Source organism: Agrilus planipennis, unplaced genomic scaffold, assembly GCF_000699045.2.
Source record: "Agrilus planipennis isolate EAB-ADULT unplaced genomic scaffold, Apla_2.0 scaffold135, whole genome shotgun sequence".
Classification (NCBI taxonomy): Eukaryota; Metazoa; Arthropoda; class Insecta; order Coleoptera; family Buprestidae; genus Agrilus; species Agrilus planipennis.
The window spans coordinates 539,674-561,254 of record NW_020438876.1 but is presented as its reverse complement, the minus strand read 5'-3'; the positions used below and the strand labels follow the sequence as shown (position 1 = coordinate 561,254).

The 21,581-nt window shown below is 36.3% G+C and overlaps 2 protein-coding genes across 6 annotated transcripts in view; both read left to right on the top strand.

The window, feature by feature from the left end:
* Window positions 1-50: 50 nt before the first annotated feature.
* Window positions 51-21,581, top strand: part of LOC108738636 (fatty acid synthase-like) — a 25,770-nt gene continuing 4,239 nt past the window's right edge. Inside the window, exons 1-30 of one of the 5 annotated variants that reach the window (XM_025981335.1) lie at window positions 51-246; window positions 780-932; window positions 1,058-1,225; window positions 1,345-1,545; window positions 1,699-1,937; window positions 2,381-2,803; window positions 2,890-3,015; window positions 3,070-3,300; window positions 3,426-3,615; window positions 3,975-4,509; window positions 4,727-4,988; window positions 5,045-5,144; window positions 5,194-5,451; window positions 5,516-5,677; window positions 5,733-5,884; window positions 6,061-6,216; window positions 6,285-6,509; window positions 6,763-6,986; window positions 7,049-7,225; window positions 7,292-7,544; window positions 8,030-8,209; window positions 8,268-8,647; window positions 8,708-8,838; window positions 9,188-9,406; window positions 9,487-9,816; window positions 9,965-10,224; window positions 12,493-12,576; window positions 12,675-12,818; window positions 12,882-13,118; window positions 13,192-13,325. In XM_025981335.1, coding sequence (XP_025837120.1) covers window positions 120-246; window positions 780-932; window positions 1,058-1,225; window positions 1,345-1,545; window positions 1,699-1,937; window positions 2,381-2,803; window positions 2,890-3,015; window positions 3,070-3,300; window positions 3,426-3,615; window positions 3,975-4,509; window positions 4,727-4,988; window positions 5,045-5,144; window positions 5,194-5,451; window positions 5,516-5,677; window positions 5,733-5,884; window positions 6,061-6,216; window positions 6,285-6,509; window positions 6,763-6,986; window positions 7,049-7,225; window positions 7,292-7,544; window positions 8,030-8,209; window positions 8,268-8,647; window positions 8,708-8,838; window positions 9,188-9,406; window positions 9,487-9,816; window positions 9,965-10,224; window positions 12,493-12,576; window positions 12,675-12,818; window positions 12,882-13,118; window positions 13,192-13,296 — 6,432 coding nt within the window. In that variant the 5' untranslated portion in view covers window positions 51-119 and the 3' untranslated portion in view covers window positions 13,297-13,325. Of the gene's footprint in view, window positions 247-779; window positions 933-1,057; window positions 1,226-1,344; window positions 1,546-1,698; window positions 1,938-2,380; window positions 2,804-2,889; window positions 3,016-3,069; window positions 3,301-3,425; window positions 3,616-3,974; window positions 4,510-4,726; window positions 4,989-5,044; window positions 5,145-5,193; window positions 5,452-5,515; window positions 5,678-5,732; window positions 5,885-6,060; window positions 6,217-6,284; window positions 6,510-6,762; window positions 6,987-7,048; window positions 7,226-7,291; window positions 7,545-8,029; window positions 8,210-8,267; window positions 8,648-8,707; window positions 8,839-9,187; window positions 9,407-9,486; window positions 9,817-9,964; window positions 10,225-10,344; window positions 10,396-10,565; window positions 10,946-11,005; window positions 11,137-11,292; window positions 11,512-12,492; window positions 12,593-12,674; window positions 12,819-12,881; window positions 13,119-13,191; window positions 13,326-21,581 lie in introns of those variants that run through there. The other 4 variants (XM_025981325.1, XM_025981329.1, XM_025981336.1 and 1 more) reach the window with 4 other exon arrangements.
* LOC112903898 (fatty acid synthase-like) overlaps window positions 14,247-21,581 on the top strand; it is a 21,954-nt gene continuing 14,619 nt past the window's right edge. The window contains exons 1-12 of the mRNA XM_025981338.1: window positions 14,247-14,437; window positions 15,355-15,507; window positions 15,703-15,870; window positions 15,975-16,175; window positions 16,283-16,521; window positions 17,333-17,755; window positions 17,831-17,956; window positions 18,011-18,241; window positions 18,368-18,557; window positions 18,799-19,333; window positions 19,563-19,824; window positions 19,888-19,987. Coding sequence (XP_025837123.1) covers window positions 14,311-14,437; window positions 15,355-15,507; window positions 15,703-15,870; window positions 15,975-16,175; window positions 16,283-16,521; window positions 17,333-17,755; window positions 17,831-17,956; window positions 18,011-18,241; window positions 18,368-18,557; window positions 18,799-19,333; window positions 19,563-19,824; window positions 19,888-19,987 — 2,755 coding nt within the window. The 5' untranslated portion in view covers window positions 14,247-14,310. The remainder of the gene's footprint in view (window positions 14,438-15,354; window positions 15,508-15,702; window positions 15,871-15,974; window positions 16,176-16,282; window positions 16,522-17,332; window positions 17,756-17,830; window positions 17,957-18,010; window positions 18,242-18,367; window positions 18,558-18,798; window positions 19,334-19,562; window positions 19,825-19,887; window positions 19,988-21,581) is intronic.

Genomic DNA, 21,581 nt, shown 5'->3' with positions numbered 1-21,581 from the left:
TGATAATGAAAACACTATTGTCATAGAAAATCTATAAATTTTCGAAGTTTAAATAGAATTTCCATTATGAGCGTAATTTCTTCAGTCAGTGTTGCGGTATCAACTTGAATTATATTAAAATGAAGAACGGTGAAGAAGTTGTTATTTCTGGAATCGGGGGTTACTTTCCTAAATCCATTAATGTGGAACATTTTCAAAAGTTGCTTTTGGAAAATGCCGATTTTTTGGATTCCCGATGGAAAGAAGGTACATTTTCATTTTAGGCAATTTGTTGCATAAGAATTAATTAAAAGGGTCGTCTTAGTCCATTTATTTCATGAATAGGTTTGAGACTTTTCATTTGCAGAAAACGGAAATGGAGAAATTATACTTCTGTACTTTACCAGCAGTCACTGGCACTTCTACTCCTTCAAACTGTATATTTTTTTGCCTCATTCATACTTGTAGAATTAGGTGCATTTCGTCATCATCCCTGGGTAGTCATCCCCAAAACTGGTTGGGCACGCATTTCGACACCTAACTGTCCTGAGTTAATTCTCCAATTACTCTAAAAGTAAAACAGTAATCTAATCTAAATTTTTCTATGCCGTCCTCCTCTTTTGACTCCTGTTTCAGAAGTATCCTAGCATCTTAGGTATTCTTTTACTAATTAACTTCTACAGTGCCCCTTTTAAATGTCTCCTTATTTTCCACATATTGTGTCCATGGTATTTTCATCATTTATCTATAATACCACGAAAAGCTTAAAGTGTAATGAACAAAAAAATATTTGTTTCTAGGCGAAAGAGGTGTAACAAACGTAATTGGAAGAGTTCCTGGAATTCAGTTCTTCGATACCGCTTATTTTGGGATTCACAGACAACAATGCATCCATATGGACCCTATGCAACGCATTATGCTAGAAAGAACTTTTGAAGCACTCGTAGATGCAGGTAGATGATAAAATAAAGTCACTATATTTCGGAAAACCATCTTTGATAAACCCATTCAGTTATACCAAGTTCTTTATCAATTTAAATTGATATTTCTCAAATGGTTATTTCCTCGTTTCTCATAGGGGTAAACCCGGTGGAAATAAGAGGAAAAAAGGTAGGTGTCTTTGTTGGGTCATCTGTAGGAGAGAATGATAATATCTTTTACGAATCCGTTGTAAGTGGATTTGGTGTTACTGGCCACTCACGATCTATGATGCCGAACAGGATTTCGTACTGGTTAAATTTGAAAGGTACATCTTCCTTTAATACTTACATTAAGATGTATGAGAAGTAACCGAAATCAGGATATCTCATAAAAGACTTCGATCTATTAATGATAAAATTTAAATTTTGCGTTTGCAATGATTAGGTCCTAGCTGCGATTACGATAGCAACTGGTTGAATGGTCTGGAAGTCATAAGAATGGCTTATGAATCGATTAGAGAAGGACATTGTGATTCTGCTATTATTGGTACGGCCAATTTGGTCGTAAATTCAGAAATAAGTTGGACATACAACGATGCCAAGCTGCTTTCTCCAGATGGCATTACACGATCCTTCGACGCCGACGGTAATATCAGCGATAACAAACCATTTTACCAATAATACACTTAAGAAATTATATAAAATTAATGTCTTAATTGTTAAATTAAGTATAAAAGATGAAGCGCCTCAACTATCAATAGTTTCTAATTCCCCACTACTACTAACTAACGATTTATAGCTAATGGATATGGGCGAAGTGATGGTATTGTGGTATTGTATCTACAAAGAGCAACGAAAGCTAAACGTATTTATGGTACCATTACTAATGCTAAGACTTGCTTCAATGGAAACCGTGAGGGTCCACTGGTAGCTATTGATCAGCCCAGCATGGTCAAGTTTATGAAAGATTTCTATGCTGAAACTGGCGTTGACCCAACAGAAGTACATTATGTCGAAGCGTATGGTTGCGGCATCAAGGTAAATTGATGTTCGATGAATACTAATGGGAAATGTATCGATTGAACTGAATTAAATTATTCATTCATGCAAAATTTTAGAATTCACTTCAAAATAATGTCGCAAATATGAAACTTATTTGGATATCATTATGTATCTTTGCTTTTGCTTTCTTCCGCGTTCACGAGAACAAACTTTAATCGATTTTATTTATCAAACATTTACCTCCGAAGCAAGCAGATGTGAAAATTCGCGTACGTAGTTAAACAACGAGAAATCGAAGATATTCTAAGAATGTAGGGACATGAATTAGAAAATTAATTACTTAATCTCCTCGACAAATATTCCTGGGGCAAATACCAAGTTATCAACCCAGACATTTTCGTCTCACTTCAAATGCCTCAATCTTCACATTTCTACTTCTTAAATATAAGAGACATAAAGCACTGTTTTAATCCTTTAAGCACGTGGATGAAACCGAATTAAACGCAATAGAAGAAGTTTATTGCAAAAAGCGTTCTGGTCCTCTCCTCATTGGATCTATCAAATCCAATATTGGACATGCTGAAGCATCAGCGTCTCTTGTAGCAGTAGTAAAAGTTTTAATATCAATGAATTTCGGGACGATTCCTGCTAATAAGCACTACAAAAATCCCAATCCTAAAATAAAAGGTCTTCTTAATGGCACCCTAAAAGTTGTCGATCAAAATACTCCATGGAGCGGTGACTACGCAGCTGTTAACGCTATCGGACTGGCCTCCTCGTATGGTCATTTGTTGATAAAAGCAAACAAAAAGACTAAGAAAGAAGGTCCTGCAGACGATCTTACCCGTTTATTCATAGCTTCTACCAGAACTGAGGATGGAATACAGAAAATCTTAAGCACAGTAAGCATACACAAAATAGAAATTGGATCGGTGATTTTTAAGACTAAATTACATTTGCTTTTCTCATATTACCTTTTTGTCAACAGGTACAACAGCATAAAAATGACGCCGAATATGCGAACTTAATACAGGAAATTTTTGCAACCCCAATTCCAGGCCATTTGTATCGGGGTTACGTTCTAGCAGGGAACGAGGTCAAACAAGAATTTGAAGTTAGATAAAGATTGCGAGTTGTTAAGACCATAATTAAATTAACCGTTTTGTAGCATTACCCCGGCAAAAAGCGTCCTGTTTGGTTTGTTTATTCAGGAATGGGTTCTCAGTGGCCAACCATGGCCTCTGATCTCATGCGGATTCCCGTATTTGCCGAATCCATTATGAGAAGTCACGCCATCCTTCAGAAAAAGAACGTTGATCTCCTTAATATCATCACAACTAACGACCCCAAAATATTCGATAACATTCTTCATTCTTTCATAGGAATCGCGGCTGTACAGGTAAATATTTAAATTAAAGTTATGCTGGACTTTCATAAAAAAAAGGAATTGGTATCATTCGTTCTAATTCCAAATACACTCGAAGAAGCCTGCGTTCTATTGCCTTTAATGTTCCATGTTTGCAGATTGCTTTAACAGATGTACTGCGCACTGTGGGGGTGGTTCCAGATGGTATAATTGGGCATTCGGTGGGTGAATTGGGATGCGCCTATGCTGATGGGTGTTTGACAGCAGAACAGATGATCCTCGCTGCCTATGCAAGAGGAAGAGCGTCCCTAGAAGCCGAACTTATTCCAGGGATGATGGCTGCAGTGGGTTAGTATTAATTGGGGAATGGTCGAACATTCGACAATCTATGATGATAAATGCCTATTCACCGAATCAAGATGAAGCTCTAAATGTGACATGGTTTCACGATCGAAACGGAAAATAAACTTTAGTTTTGTGTTCCAAGTCAATTTCTATTATAAAAAGTCTACTAATCAAAGTATTGATTACTTTATCATACCAATTAACTAATCAATGAAACTATCTTGATTAGAATTGTAATCATTAGGATCCCCTTGTATCTAAAATTAATGTTTATCAAACATTATTTGTTTTACCAAATCAGCTGAGTTAATTTCACTTGGAAGAAAAGTAGATAATGATTAACTTCGTTAATATTTCTATAGGAATTGGGTATCAAGAAATCAAGAGCCAGTGTCCACCAACAGTAGAGGTGGCATGTCACAATGGTCCTGAAAGTTGCACCATATCAGGACCAACAAAGGACATGGAAGATTTCGTGGCACAATTGAAAGAAAGGGGTGTCTTTGCCAGGCTGGTTAATGTTGCCAACATCGCTTATCACAGTAGATACATAAAACCTGCCGCTCCGTTTCTTTTGAAGTATCTCAAGGAGATCATTCCAATTGCATCCCCACGATCTTCAAAATGGATCAGTACATCTATACCTGAAGACAGATGGGATAGTGATTTAGCGAAAACCTCTTCAGCTGAGTATCATACTAACAACTTACTTAGTTCAGTTTTGTTTGAGGAAGGATCAAAACATTTTCCAAAAGACGCCATTGTCATAGAAATAGCTCCCCATGGACTTCTACAAGCCATTCTCAAACGGTCTCTGCCACCAGAATGTACAAATATCGCTTTGACTCAAAGGGGACACAGGAGCAACGTTGAATTCTTATTGTCAGGCCTTGGAAGGTACTGTTTACATAATCCCCCATTTGGATTATCTTTTTTTGATTATACAGCTATCAAAAATATAAACCAACTGTATACTGCGCTGTTTTTATTTTCCTTTTTCTATTTTCTCATACTATGTTTCATTAGTAAACTCCTTTGAAACAGTATATTCTTTTATTACTGAACAATAGCCTTTGAAAGGTCATTAGTGCTTCATTGTCAACCTTTATTTTAGAATGTTTATTAGTGGAATTGATAATATGAGAGTTTCTGCGTTATATCCAAAAATTGAGTATCCAATTGGACGAGGAACTCCTTCTCTAACGTCTATTGTTCATTGGGAACACAGCGAAGAATGGAGAACTGGAAACGAAGATAAACTGAATTACCTCGTCAGTGTGAAAGACATCCAAGTGTCCCTTAACACCGAAGAATTCAAGGACTACGCTGGACACAAGCTGGACAGTAGAGTCATCCTACCACCTTCATTGTACTTGGTAAATTTTTGAAAAGTTGGAAATAGTTCTCGTTCTGATCCAAAACACTTTTGTAGATGATCGTCTATAAAATGTTGATTGACGAATTCCACAAATGCGAAGATTTTGTGTTTCAAAATCTTCATTTTAAAAAAGTCCTTAGCATTCCAACAATCGGTAAGTACGAATTTCGTTATTGTTTCGTGTTGTAGTTGGAAAATTCCAGGGCACGTACCCTTGTCCGCTATGGTACAGAAGGGCAGTGGCGAATTTGAAGTCATAAGTGAAGATGAGATCATAGTATCCGGAGTCATCAAAACTCCAGAGACAGGAAGCAATGTTTTATTAGAACTACCATCGCTTGAAATTGGCGAGGAAGCTTATCAGCTAAGTTCTAAAGACTTTTATCAGGAATATTATCACAGGGGTTGCCAGTATTCTGGGGTGTACAAATCCATAAAGTCATTAACTATTACGAACGAAGGTTATTTGACTAATAGTCATAACGATACTGATACTGTTTTTCTTAATATTTGTTTCTTTTTAAGGTTCTGTTGCTGATGTTAAATGGTGTGATAATTGGGCGATATTTTTCGATTTAATGTTGCAACAGTTCTTCTTTCACGCCGGGGAACGTAAACAAGATATTATGGTTCCAAGCCATATCCAGCGTCTTGCAGTGTCCATTCCTCAGATGCCTAGTTCAGAAGGTACATTAATCATGTACTTATTTCCAGTACGTTTTAATTCCTTTAAAAATTCTAGATACAAAGGTCAATTTCAATGCATCAACTGGCTTAATTTATTCTGATGGCATTCAGATAAGTGGAGTCAGAAGTACACCCCTTCCAAGGGCACCAAAAGCTGTTTTGTATAACTGCATTGAGTTTGTACCATTTTTCAATAAAAAATACCAGGTAATAGCGTATACAATGTGTCCTGATGTAGTCTTGAGTTAGAAGTGAGAAGTAGTACATTTCTGTCTTTAAGTTGTTACTAATATTAGTAGCTGTACTTGAAATTTTGGTGGAGGCGCAAGGAAAATGTAAAAAATTATTCTTAGGTGACTAATTTTGATCCCATTTTCTTGCAGTCATGGGAAAATGTGATTAATTTCATAATTCAGACCATAACTTTAGTCCCAGGCTACGAGGACATCAGAAGCCTTTCGGTGGTAGAAGTTACGACTGAAGATGAAAATATTGTTGATAAAATAAAAAGCACGATGACCAAATACAGGGACATTAACGTAAATATTAAACTATAAGTAATTATAATAATGCAAATAGTTAATTGTTTGTTAAATAAATATTCCAGGCTACGTACTCAATAGTAGAAAATCCGAAGTCGATTGTAGCTTCGCAAAGCGATCCCCTATTTGTGGTGTCCGATAAAGAGTTTGACTCAGACATAGCCGATTATCTAGCCGATTCACATGCATTTGTACTGACACACTCAAATGATCAAATTGCTTCATATCCACACATAGTTGAAGTATCACGGTTTGAATTTAACAACAGAAACTATTCACTGATCAGAAAGGTAAGAAAAAGGAATTTTAATTGATCTTGTATCTCTATTTCCAATTCTCTTTATGTACTTATTGTTTGTCGACAATTACTATTCCACTTCTTTATGTGAACAATAAACAATTTTTGAGCGTTTGTAATGTAGTTGGAATTCAGGAAATTTGAACCCTCTTTTATCTCCAAGTTAAAGAAGTAGAGATAGTTCAATTTGGGGAAGTTGTCATTATGGGAAACGCTCATAATTTGTCTTTTTATGCATTCAACAGGCTGTTAACACCACAGCAGTAATGGTTAATGTTCACGGTGACACTTTAACATCCAAAGACTTAGCCAGGAATAATTTACAATGGGTCATGCAATTTAGAAACACTTTGGAAAATCTTCAGCCCAAGCAAAGGCTGTACCTGGTTTCAAATGTTAGTCCATACGAGGGTATTAACAACTTTGTCCGAGATGTTCAAAAACAATTCCAAAATTCGGAATTGTTAAGGTACGGTACTATTTTAACTCGGTAACTTCTAAGTTTATATTTGTTTCATATGTCTAAATTAGGTTCATATTTCTACTTGATAAAGAAAAGGTCACATTTGATGATTCTAAACCGATGTTCAAAAGTATACTGAAGCATGACCTGGTTCTTACAGTCATAAGTGATGGTAAGATTGGTAGTTACCTGTCCATTCCTACAGAACTTCGCGAAGACGCTGCACAAGTACTCTATTCCACTGGGTAGGAACAAAAACTATTGATTTGTTGGTATTTTGTATTTGTTCACGAGTAACTGTCTAATTCCAGGAACGTTATTTCTAATAACCGTATTCGATATATTGGGTTGAACCTGAAAGACGAATCTCTGAATCCTGACAAAAAACCAGAACTGGGAGTTATCGACTTTTCCGGTGTAAACAATGCAAATCAACCTATTATGGGCTTAGCGTGTATTGACAAGAGTTCGTATCAAGTAATTCCCGACTCTGTACTTTCCTTTAACGTGCCAAACGACTGGAATTTGGAGGATGCTGCAGCTGTTCCCTCTTCGTATGTCATGGTAGGCAATCTCATTTCGAACACCAAGTTCATACCACAACTAGTGACAAATCTCTCACTAGCGATGAGCAAACCAAGAATGCAAGACCAATTTTGGTCATCAGTATCTCTCACTTCATTCTCTGGTGTTTTTTATTGATTCCATATTGATTTTGTTGTAAACTTGTTCTTAGACTGTTCTCCTGTGGTAATCGACCACAGCAGAATAGCCAGAAAGGATGGAGACGTAGTAATAAAACTGTACGCTATAGCAGCCTTTGCTTAGGCCTCCCGGTCTTGTTCTTGCAATCATCATCATCATAAGGTTGTCAGTCATAAGACTGCTTGAACAAGTACTTCCACTCTTTTCTACCTTGCAATCATAGCAGTGATTTAATCTTGATCCTAGTTTGCTAAATGTATACGACCAAGAGTTATTTTGGCTTAATACAGCCAACCTGTAACTACACTATCTCACTGCTCAGCTAATATCTTTTCTACCCTCAGGCTTACTATTGTTTGATGAAGAAAGCAAGGGTTTCACCTGGAGACAATGTACTCATTCATTCCGCATGTACAGGTATCGGTTTTGCCTGTGTTTCTGTTGCTCTTAGCATTGGATGCAAAGTTTTTGTTACGGTTGCGACGGACGAACAGAAGACCTATGTTTTACAGAAATTTAAAAGGGTAAGTGGAGCACTCCTTTATTCTTTTTCGGGAGTTTCGTTTCGAACATTTTTTGTAGCTTACTCATGGGAATGTATACAGTAGTGTAACTGCGGAATTCGAACCTTTATTCTTGTTAGCAACACAAGGGAAGGGTGCTCAAGTGGTTATTAATAATTTATCGGGAAGATTGTTTGAAGCGTCGTTGAGATGTTTTGGTACGTATGGAAGATTCATCCAACTGGGCCAGTACGACATGGAACAAAATGGGACGTTGGGGTTGGGAATTTTCATGAAAAGCGTAAGTTTCTACAGTGTCTCCCCCGAGTCAATATTCCAATGTTCAATTGAAGAAAAACGGTCTATTGCCAACCTCGTTCAAAAAGGTATTGATAATTTTGTGGTGAGACGTTTGGTTAAAACAGTCTACGATAAATTTGATGCCGAAAAGCTCTTAAGGTAATAAAAGTTTTATAAAATTATTTTTAATGTAGTTCATTTTGCTGATTTGTCCTACAGTGATTTGAATGATAAAGGAAATATTACCAGAAAAATCATTCAATTGACTCACAATATTCCTCTAGGAGAACTTAACACAGACAAAAAGACCAAATTCTTCTGCGACAGCCGGTCATCGTATCTCATAATCGGTAAGAAGTATTTTATGTATAAAAGAAAGGAAACAATTTTAAAAAAATTAATATGCACTATAACGAACGAGCAAGCTTTGACCTATATATTATTATTTCCGATAAACAAATTACGATAACGCTAGTGCAGGAAGCAGGTGCGTGATTAACAAAATGAATTTGAATAAAGATAGCATCAATAATTATAAACAACTCTGCCTGTTTTAATGGAAAGAATATGATTTTTCATTTTTATACTTCGTCAGAAAAAATCTATTAATCTAGCTACTAATAATTAGAGCATAATTTCTGCAGTAATTTGGTGTACACTGATGTCTGACAGTTTTGATAGAATGCTGATTTATTTAAGGTGGCAATGCAGAGTCTTGGATTGACATGGCAGAATGGCTTGTGCTACGAGGAGCCAAAAAAATTATAGCAGCATCCGAGTCAAGACCCCAACAGTCCAGTTTAACAAGGCGACTAACACTTTTACAGTCGTTTTACAATGCTGACATTATTCACGCACCATTTAAAGCTCATACCAGAGACTCTGCGATGGAACTCATTTCCGAAGTATTCATGTTAGGTAAATATTAAAAATTACGATGTTGGTGACGCACCAAAAAACTCTCTGAGCAGGCTGAATGGTATCTTTTTTAATTGAAGGCCCCATCCATGCGGTGTTCTTGTTACCAACTAATTCTGATCAACTTCGAAATTCTGATATAAAGTCAGTCCAGTACATCGATGCTGCATTAAAAACAAAAGCACCGAAGACTTTGTTTGTGAATTTGATGAAAGAGGTCACTGGGGTATGTCAGAATCGGTCAGAAGCCGGATTTCCGACGTGCACGGTTGAGTGGCAACAAGGAATCCAGTTTTCCGATATTCTGGATGATTTGGACGACATCCTCAGTTATCGTTCCAACTACATTTATGTTAAAAACAACGAAATTAATGAACTGTTTGAAGAAAGCAATCAGATGCTGTACAAAAGTAAGTAAAAATCACTAAAGCTTTTTTCAGAACTAATTGGTCCTGCGTCTTAATCCTGGCAAGTAGGCTAGTTTAATTCCTACGTAATAATTCTTATTCGCTTTTACACTATACTATTTTCTACCTACTTGTATTTTTTTCTCTTTAGAGTTGAACAATATGTTGCCCGCTACAATTGAAGATCTGAGACTGCAAGCTTTCCAGGCATCAGTGAAACCGACTTTCATCCAGTTGTCGTCGAAGAGTCCCCTGAAGACCCCCGAGTTACCACCCGTTTTCATAGTCCCAGGACTGCTTCCGAAAAGATACGTTGAAAATTTAGCAGGGAATCTCCTAAACCCGGTCTATTGTGCCGACTTTTCAATTAACAGTATAAAAATAAAGGACGTTTCTCTTCGTCTGGCTGACGTAAGTTGCTATTGATTTTGGATAGTCCACGGTTTTCTTATTCATTAATAATGCCATACATGAAAGCACTGCATTGGAATGTTTTAATAGAAAATGGAAAATATTTTACCAAATGGACCNACGGTTGCGACGGACGAACAGAAGGCCTATGTCTTACAGAAATTTGGAAGGGTAAGTAGAGCACCCCTTTCTTCTTTTCTGGGAAGATCTCTGATCTAAAAGGCATTAGCAGCATTTGCCCCAAAATGGGATTAATATTAAATTATAAATTTTGACAAATCAAACATTTTCCTAGTCAGCCAAATTTTCTTTAAACGATTCCGTAAACATTTTTTTTTTAGCTTACTGATAGAAATGTATACAGTAGTGTGACTGCGGATTTCGAACCTTTATTCTTGTTGGCAACACAAGGGAAGGGTGCCCAAGTGGTTATTAATAATTTATCGGGAAGATTGTTTGAAGCGTCGTTGAGATGTCTTGGTACGTATGGAAGATTCATCCAATTAGGGCAGTATGACATGGAACAAAACGGAACGTTGGGGTTGGGAATTTTCATGAAAAACGTAAGTTTCTACAGCGTCTCCCCTGAGTCAATATTCCAATGTTCAACTGAAGAAAAACGGTCTATTGTCAACCTCATCCAAAAAGGTATTGATAATTTCGTGGTGAGACGTTTGGTTAAAACAGTCTACGATAAATTTGATGCCGAGAAGCTCTTAAGGTAACAAAAATTTTACAAAAATATTTTTAATATTGTTCATTTTGTTGATTTGTTTTACAGTGATTTGAATGATAAAGGAAATATTACCAGAAAAGTCATCCAGGTGACTCATAATCTTCCTTTAGGACAACTAAATACTGTTAACATGACTAAATTTCACTGCGATTACCGGTCATCGTATCTTATAGTCGGTAAGAAGTATATTTTATTTCTGAAAGTGCAAGAAAAAGACGTAATGAATTGCCTAGTAGCAACACACTAGTGTATTTTGACTTATGTATTATTTGCGCTACCGGATTACAAAATGGATTTCGACAGAATGCTAACTAAAAATTTATTTGTTTAAGGTGGCAATGAGGAGTCGTGGATTGATATGGCAGAATGGCTTGTGCTGCGAGGAGCTAAGAAAATTATAGCAGCATCCGAATCAAAACCCCAACAGTCCAATTTAACAAGGCGCCTAACACTTTTAAAGTCGTTTTATAATGCTGACATCATTCACGCACCATTTGAAGCTCATACCAGAGACTCTGCGATGGAACTCATTTCCGAAGTATTCATGTTAGGTAAATATAAAAAATCATGATGTTGGTGACGCACCAAAAAATTCTCTGAGCAGGCTGAATGGTATCTTTCTTAATTGAAGGCCCCATCAATGCGGTGTTCTTGCTACCAAGTAATTATGAGAAACTTCGAAATTCTGATATAAAGTCAGTCCAGTACATCGATGCTGAATTAAAAACAAAAGCTCCAAAGGCTTTGTTTGTGAATTTCATGAAAGAGTTCACTGGAATATGTCAGAATAGGTCAGAAGCCGGTTTTCCGACGTGCACGGTTGAGTGGCAAAACGGAATCCAGTTTTCCGATATTCTGGATGATTTGGACGACATCCTCAGTTATCGATTGAACCACATTTACGTCACAAATAACGAAATTAATGAACTGTTTGGAGAAAGCAATCAGATGCTGTACAACAGTATGTAAAAATAGTTAATACTTTTTCCGTACATGATTGACCCTGTTTCGTAATAACCAGGTTCATTTATGTTCCAAGATTTTTCTAATACTAATTCTTATTGGGCCAAGTGCTCGTTTCAAACTCATACTGTACTTGCCTACAATTCGTCCTTAAAATAAAGTAAAATTAGTATAAATTTCAACTTACCCAACATTATTCTATATATATTTTCCCCTCAGGGTTGAATAGCATGTTACCTACTACAATCGAGGAGCTACGACTGCAAGTTCTTCGGGCTTCTCTGGAGCCCACCTTCTTCCAGCTGTCATCGATGAGTCCTTTGAAGACTCGCGAGTTGCCACCGGTCTTTATATTGCCTGGACTGCTCCCAAAGAAATATGTCGAAAATTTAGCCGGCAACCTTCTCAGTCCGGTCTATTGTGCCGACTTTTCAATTAACGACTTAAAAATAAACGACATTTGTCTGTGCCTGGTTGACGTAAGTTACTATTGATTTTGGATAGTCCACGGGTTTCTTATTCGTTAATAATGTCATACATGAAAACACTGCATTGGAATTTTTTAATAGAAAATGGAAAATATTTTACCAAATGGACCCTTTAACATCGTCGCTGTATCGTGGGGTGGTGCTATAGCTACTGAAATAGCAATAACGTTAGAGAAACGAGGTCACACAACCCAATTATACTATTTGGACGGGGCCCCAGAAACCATCCAATCCACGCTTAGGTTATTGGGATCGGGTGTTANACGTTAGAGAAACGAGGTCACGCAACCCAATTATACTATTTGGACGGGGCCCCAGAAACCATACAATCCACGCTTAGGTTATTGGGATCGGGTGTTAAGAAAGACATCGCACTACTTACGAGATATTTAAAAATAAATGCTGAGGCAAGTTCTTATTCTATTTTTGCAAAGATATCTTAATGAGACAGGGTTCCTTTTAACCAACAGATTTATAATAAACTGGAGCGGCTATCAGACTGGGACAGTCGTCTTCAATTGGTACTAGATTCCCTACAATATACGGAAGAGGGCAAGACATTCCTTAAGAGAGTACTGACGGTGCTAAAGAATCGAATAGACGAACTTCTCGATTACAATTTTAACCATGACAAAATGATTACTGGAAGAATCTTTTTGTTGAGGCCTACAGGATCAAGCAAATACGATAATTGTGGTTTGTCCAAGGTAATCAAAAAATTAATTTTTATTTAAAAACGTAAATTTGTTATTCTAATTTCGATTTCTGTCTCTCTTTTAGATTTGCGACCAAGCAATCAGCATTTTAATAGTGAAGGGCAATCACACAAGCATCCTTCAAAGTCAAGAAACAGCAGATATAATTAATGAACGTGTAAAGTGTTAATTATCAATAAAAGATGAAAAAGTGCAACTACAAACATTGTCATTTTTTATTCTAACCATACCTACCGCCTACATGAATATTACAACTGTTCTATAGCTAACAATAAAAAAAAAATTTTTTTGAGATTTATTTTAAAATTTTCTCTTCTCTGCAAAATCATAGACGGCTATTTGAAACAAACGCCCTTCAAGATTAAGTATATTATAAACTCTGTCGTTCAACCCCTAACTAAATTGTGAAATATTGTACCTCCGTTAAGAATGGATTTATTAAACACTTTTCGAATTTTAACTATTAGATAGATCCATCTCATATTTATCTCGCGTATGCAACTGCTTTATTTTCTGTATACGTATACATACAAGGGCGTATATCAAATATTTTGAAGTACTTATAATTATTATGATAATTATTATTATTGTTACTGTGATTGATCAAAAAAGCCCAAAAGTTTTTCACTGGTTCACATTCACAGGCTAATTCTTTAACTACACAAACAATGCATTTGTATATTTAGTTTTCCATTTATGTTATTAACTAATAATAATAGTTGTAATAATTATCAAATCCAATTGGACCGTTGCAAATAAACTATCCAATTCAATTAATTCATCTTTAATTATTTTAATATTATTCATCGCTATTTATCATATAAAGGAATAGAAATTTTGTAGGTATTGCTTTTAAAGTGTATCTAATGTTAAATGGTAAAAAAAATGCAAACAGGTTTTTAACAAGGTGTTGTTCATTGAAATTGTTAATTCTTATTTTGAGCAACTATAAATACCTATGTCGGAGACTACTGGAAATTTTACAAATAAACATTAGGATTGTTAAATTGGTAGAATGCTGCAATAGACAATTGATTGTAAAGGCCAAGGGCAAAACCAAACTTATGATAATGAAGACCCCATTGTCAAAATAAATCTATAAGTTCGCGAAGATTGCAATTTGCATTCTCATAGTACTTTCATCTTCAGTTAGTGTTACAGTATCAAGTTGAATTGCATCGCGATGAAGAATGGCGAAGAAATTGTTATTTCTGGAATCGGGGGATTTTTTCCTAAATGTATCAATGTGGAAATTTTTCAAAAGTTACTTTTAGAAAACGCCGACTTCCTGGATTCCCGATGGAAAGAAGGTATTTCCATTTTAGATAATTACTGCGCATTCTTCAGAATTTCAAAGGTTCATACCACAAAAACTGTTTGTTATAATATTCATCTCCAGTAAAAGTATGGATTTTCTTGTTAATAATTTGATAAAAAGTAGTATTAAAATCTCCTAAAGGGTTTCAATTTTTGAATTTACAATACTGTTTAGGTCAAGAGTAACACATTCTCCAGAGACAGTAGACTACATTTCGAACGCTTTCAACCTTTTCATTTCCACCGCGTTCACCGTCCATATTTCGCACCAGTACAACGCCGTGTTTCATGCATAGGTTCACCTTTAACAATCTTTTCCGAATTTCTAAATTAATCGTTCGCGAACGTAGAAGTGACTTCCTTTTATTGAAGGCGACTCGACCCTGCACTATCCTCTGCTTTATATCCCTACTAGTCCACTTCTTCTAATTTTTCGGCTCCTATCTTTATATTCGCTTTTTCCCTACTTTTTCTTCCTTTGCATACCAGAATTTTTGTATTACTTTTATTTATTTTCATACAATACTATTTTATCAATACCGCTTCCATTTTATTTAAACTCCTCTCCTTGCTAGATGCTAATACTGCTATATCATCTGCAAGTGACAGTGTGCATCCTTGTCTGACTCACTTTGTAAAATCTTTACAAATTATTGTACATAATTTAAATTTTAGTAATTTTTGTGGAAATAGTGGAGGTAAGTGTCCAATTAGTTATATCACTGATAACCTTACGGTGTATTCCGTTTTGAGAATGGCTTCGTGGCCGAAATAATATTACAGTATTAAAAAAGTGAAAGTCTCCAGTGTTTTATTGACATACTTTCTCAAAAAATAAATGTTGCTAAATGCAGGTCGCACCTATTTGTAGAATAAGGTGCATTATCTATTAAGGAAAGTTTATTTCCAGGAGAAAACAATGTGACAAATATAATCGGAAAGATTCCTAACATTCAATTGTTTGATACCGCTTATTTTGGAATCCATAGGCAGCAATGTATCCATATGGATCCGATGCAACGTTTAGTGCTGGAAAGAACATTTGAAGCACTCATAGATGCGGGTAATTAAATAATAAACTTAAACAACATATACTAATCTTAAATCCATTAAACTATACGAAAAAATCAAACTAATAAATTTAAAGGGATCAATCAAAATTTAATTTCTGGCTTCGTTTGTTTCAGTCGTTTTACTATGACCTTATTTTTGCCATTTGTTAAATAAAGATTGATGATTTTCTTGTTGTTCCATAAAGGGGTAAATCCTATCGATATAAGGGGAAAAAAAGTAGGCGTCTTTATTGGGTCGTCTGTAGGAGAGAATGATAACATTCTGTTTGAAACAGTTGCAAGTGGATTTGGCATTACTGGTCACTCACGATCCATGATGCCGAACAGGATTTCATACTGGTTAAATTTGAAAGGTAAATACACTTAAGCTGAGATAAGTCAAAAATCAAAATTAACATTTCTCATAAAATAATTCGATTTTTATAAATAAAATAAAATTTTGCTTTGCAATGATTAGGTCCTAGCTACGTTTGCGACAGCAACTGGTTGAATGGTTTGGAAGTAATAAGAATGGCTTATGAATCAATTAGAGAAGGACATTGTGATTCCGCCATTGTTGGTACGACAAATTTGACCGTAAATTCAGAAATGAGTTGGGCGTATAACGACATCAAGTTACTTTCCCCAGATGGTATTACAAGATCTTTCGACGCAGATGGTAATATATGGGATTACTAGTAGCTAACATATTATGTCGTAACATTATTAAATAAAGTTCAATTAAGCATTCCCACTATTAATAGTTTCTAACTCGTCAATTTACAGCTAACGGATATGGGCGAAGTGATGGTATTGTGGTATTGTATTTACAAAGAGCAACGAAAGCTAAACGTATTTATGGTACCATTGTCAACGCTCAGACCTGCTTCAATGGAAACCGTGAAGGTCCTTTGATTGCTGTTGATCAGCCCCACATGGTCAAGTTTATGAAAGATTTTTATGCTGAAACTGACGTTGACCCAACAGAAGTAAATTATATCGAAGCGTATGGTTGCGGCATCAGGGTAAATTGATAATTACTTTTGTAAAACTATTTAACGGGGTTGTTTAAACTACGCTTCTAAACAAAGTCACTAATAAATTGGTAGATGCTTTCATGGTAAAAGGTGAACTGATGGTGTCCTGATTCGGATCTACCTAACGTTTCACTAGTGTAAGTGACGAGGTTCAGGAGAGGTCCTTCTATCTTCCATGGTGGATGAGGACTTGCGACTTCTCCTGCAGTAGTTGTCGGGAAGGAGGGGCGGGGGACTTGTTCCGGTTCGGTCAACAGTGGAATGCCGGTCGGTACCGTTTGGGTGTTCCTGAGGACCGGGTTCCCGATGTTCCACCTCCTTGTTGAAGTTGTCCGGATGTGTTTGGACCTCGATGGGTTCTCTGACTATCCTGCTGAAAGTAGCAATTTGCAATCCTCAAAGGGTATTTTGTAGTTGTCGTTGCTCAGTGCGTGTTCGGCCACAGTAGGCTTTTTGGAATGTCCTTGCCGGTAGTTTGCTTTGTGCCCCTTGGGTCTGGTTCCTATTAATCTCTTAGTGATTCCCATATATATACTTTTCCGTAGAAGCGGGGTATTCGCTAAACCTTTGAGGCTGAAAAATGGTCCATTTTGTTCTTAACTGATCTGATGGTCTGCTGGATCCTCTTCGTAGGTTTGAAGATGGTTTTGCACTAACTGTAATCGACGACGGCATCTAGACCCGAATCAGAATAGCTTCAGTTCATTGTCACTAATACCATTAAGCAGCAACTTTTAGCTTCTGTGCTATTATGATATAATTATTTTATATAACTCTATGAACTGTTTAACCTTTTAAGCATGTGGACGAAGTCGAACTAAATGCAATAGAAGAAGTTTATTGCGAAAAGCGTTCTGGTCCTCTTCTCCTCGGATCTATTAAATCCAATATAGGTCACGCTGAAGCATCAGCGTCTCTTATGGCAGTGGTAAAAGCTTTAATATCAATGAATTCAGGGATAATCCCTGCTAATAAACATTACAAAAATCCAAATCCTAATATAAAAGGTCTTATCAATGGTACCCTAAAAGTTGTCAACGAAAATACTCAATGGAGAGGCGATTATGCAGCTGTTAATGCGATCGGCTTGGCCTCATCGTATGGCCATTTGTTGCTCAAAGCAAACAAAAACACTAAGAAAGAAGGCCCTTTAGATGATCTTCCACGTTTATTCATAGCTTCCACCAGAACAGAGGAAGCAATACAAAAAATCCTTAGCACGGTAAGCACAACCAGAAAAGAAATAAGAAATAGCAGTGGAAAAGAAATAACATTTTTTTTATCATGTTAATATTAGGTACAAGATCATAAAAATGAAGTCGAATACGCCAACTTGATACAGGAAATTTTTGCAACCCCAATTCCAGGTCATTTATATCGGGGTTACGTTCTGACGGCAAACGAGGTCAAACAAGAATTCGAAGTTAGATAAAGATTGCGAGTTGTTAAGACCATAATTAAATTAACCGTTTTGTAGCATTACCCCGGCAAAAAACGTCCTGTCTGGTTTGTTTATTCAGGAATGGGTTCTCAGTGGCCAACCATGGCCTCTGATCTCATGCGGATTCCCGTATTTGCCGAATCCATTCAGAGAAGTCACGCCATTCTTCAGAAAAAGAACGTTGATCTCCTTAATATCGTCACAACTGACGACCCCAAAATATTCGATAACATTCTTCATTCTTTCATAGGAATCGCGGCTGTACAGGTAAATATTTAAATTAAAGTTATCCTGGATTTCCATAAAAAAAAAGGAATTGGTATCATTCATTCTCATTCCAAATACACCCGAAGAAGTCTACGTTTTATTGCCTTTAATGTTCCATGTTTGCAGATTGCTTTAACAGATGTACTACACACTGTGGGGGTGGTTCCAGATGGTATAATTGGGCATTCGGTGGGTGAATTGGGATGCGCCTATGCTGATGGGTGTTTGACAGCAGAACAGATGATCCTCGCTGCTTATGCGAGAGGAAAAGCGTCCCTAGAAGCTGAACTCATTCCAGGGATGATGGCTGCAGTGGGTTAGTATTAATCTTCGACCGTAATTTATGTAGATGCTTTTTTACCAAATCGAGGTAAATGTTTATCGATGACCGTAACAAATCTTATAAATAATCTTCCTTAGAACTGTATCTCTAGGATTTACCTGTATCTCAAAATTAATCTTTGCTAAACCTTACTCCCTATCTGAAATCACCTGATCTACATCATTTTACCTGGAAGAAGATTTCAAAATGGTTAAGTTCGTTAATAATTCTACAGGAATTGGGTATCAAGAAATCAAGGATCAGTGTCCACCAACAGTAGAGGTGGCATGTCACAATGGTCCTGAAAGTTGCACCATATCAGGACCAACAAAGGACATGGAAGATTTCGTGGCTCAATTGAAAGAAAGGGGTGTCTTTGCCAGGCTGGTTAATGTTGCCAACATCGCTTATCACAGTAGATACATAAAACCTGCTGCTCCATTTCTATTGAAGTATCTCAAAGAGATCATTCCAATTGCATCACCACGATCTTCAAAATGGATCAGTACGTCTATACCTGAAGACAGATGGGATAGTGATTTAGCGAAAACCTCTTCAGCTGAGTATCATACTAACAATTTACTTAGTTCAGTTTTATTTGAGGAAGCATCAAAACATTTTCCAAAAGACGCCATTGTCATAGAAATAGCTCCACATGGACTTCTACAAAGTATTCTTAAACGCTCTCTGCCACCAGAATGTACAAACATTGCGTTGACTCAAAGAGGACACAGGAGCAACATGGAATTTTTATTGTCAGCTCTTGGAAGGTACTATTCTCATCATCTATTTTTTGACATATCCTTTTTTGAACATTCGCTTATTATATGTGTAGGCTGAGTCTTTCTGAAAACTAGTTTATTTTGTTCTGTTTTCATTTTCTAGTTTTAGATTTGCTGATAGTATACTTCACCACTAAATTTGTTTGAAAGATACATTTTTTTACTATTAAGGAATGGTCGAATGTTCGTCGGTGCTTAATATTCAACAATTTTTTAGAATGTTCATCAGCGGAGTTGATAATATGAGAGTTTCTGCATTATATCCAAAAGTTGAGTATCCAATCGGACGAGGAACTCCTTCATTAACGCCTATTGTACATTGGGAACACAGTGAAGAATGGAGAGTTGGAAGCAACGATAAGTTAAACTATCTAGCTAGTGTTAAAGACATCCAAGTGTCTCTCAACACCGAAGACTTCAAAGAATATGCTGGAAACAAACTGGACACTAAAGTGGTCCTACCACCTTCATTGTACCTGGTAAATCCTTCGAAAATGGAAATAGAAAAGGTTGTTATTATCCAAAACGTCTCAATTTTCTAGATGATCGTCTACAAAATGTTGACTAACTATTACCACAGATGTGAAGATTTTGTATTTGAAAATATTCATTTCAAAAAAGTTCTTAGCATTCCAGCAATCGGTAAGTACGAATTTCGTTATTGTTTCGTGTTGTAGTTTGAGAATTCCAGGGCATGTACCCTTGTCCGCTATGGTACAGAAGGGCAGTGGCCAATTTGAAGTCATGAGTGAAGATGAGATCATAGTTTCCGGAGTCATCAAAACTCCAGAGACAGGAAGCAAAGTTTTATTAGAACTATCATCGCTTGAAATTGGCGAGGAAGCTTATCAGCTAAGTTCTAAAGATTTTTATCAGGAATTTTATCACAGAGGTTGCCAGTATTCTGGGGTGTACAAATCCATAAAGTCATTAACTATTACGAACGAAGGTTATTTGGCTAATAGTCATAACGATACTGACGCTGTTTTGCCTAATACTTGTTTCGTTTTAAGGTTCTGTTGCTGATGTTAAATGGTGTGATAATTGGGCGATATTTTTCGATTTAATGTTGCAACAGTTCTTCTTTCACGCCGGGGAACGTAAACAAGATATTATGGTTCCAAGCCATATCCAGCGTCTTGCAGTGTCCATTCCTCAGATGCCTAGTTCAGAAGGTACATTAATCATGTACTCATATTCAGTACGTTCTAATTTCTTTTAATATTCCAGACACAAAGGTCAATTTCAACGCATCAACTGGCTTGATTTATTCTGATGGCATTCAGATAAGTGGAGTCAGAAGTACATCCCTTCCAAAGGCACCAAAAGCTGTTTTGTATAACTGCATTGAGTTTGTACCATTTTTCAATAAAAAATACAAGGTAATAGCATATACAATGGGCTTGTAAGTATTTACAAAATTGATTAAGGTTAGAGTGACAGTTTCTTCAATGGTAATCAATGTGTCTTGATGCAGTCTTGAGTTAGAAGTTATTATTACTGATTTTAATAACTGTATTTGCAATTTTGGTGGAGGCGCAAGGAAAATGTAATAAATTATTCTTAGGTGACTAATTTTGATCCCATTTTTTTGCAGTCATGGGAAAATGTGATTAATTTCATAATTCAGACCATACGTTTGGTCCCAGGTTACGAGGATATCAGAAGCCTTTCGGTGGTAGAAGTAACGGCTGAACAAGAAATTATTGTTGATAGGGTAAAAAACACGATGACCAAATACAGGGATATTAAAGTAAATATTAAACGATAAGCAATTATAATAATGCAAATAGTTAATTTTTTGTTAAATAAATCTTTCAGACTACGTACTCAATAGTAGAAAATCCGAAGTCGATTGTAGCTTCGCAAAGCGATCCCCTATTTGTGGTGTCCGATAAAGAGTTTGACTCAGACATAGCCGATTATCTAGCCGATTCACATGCTTTTGTATTGATACACTCAAGTGAACAAATTGCTTCATACTCACACATAGCTGAAGTATCACGGTTTGAATTGAACAACAGAAACTATTCACTGATCAGAAAGGTAAGAAAAAGGAATTTCAATCGATCTTGTGTCTCTATTTTCAATTTTATTTATGCGTTTATTGATTGTCCACAATTACTAATCCCCTTCTTTATGTGGAACAATAAACAATTATTATTATTATTAATATTAAGTATTCAACAGGCTGTTAACACCACAGCAGTAATGGTTTATATTCACGGTGACACTT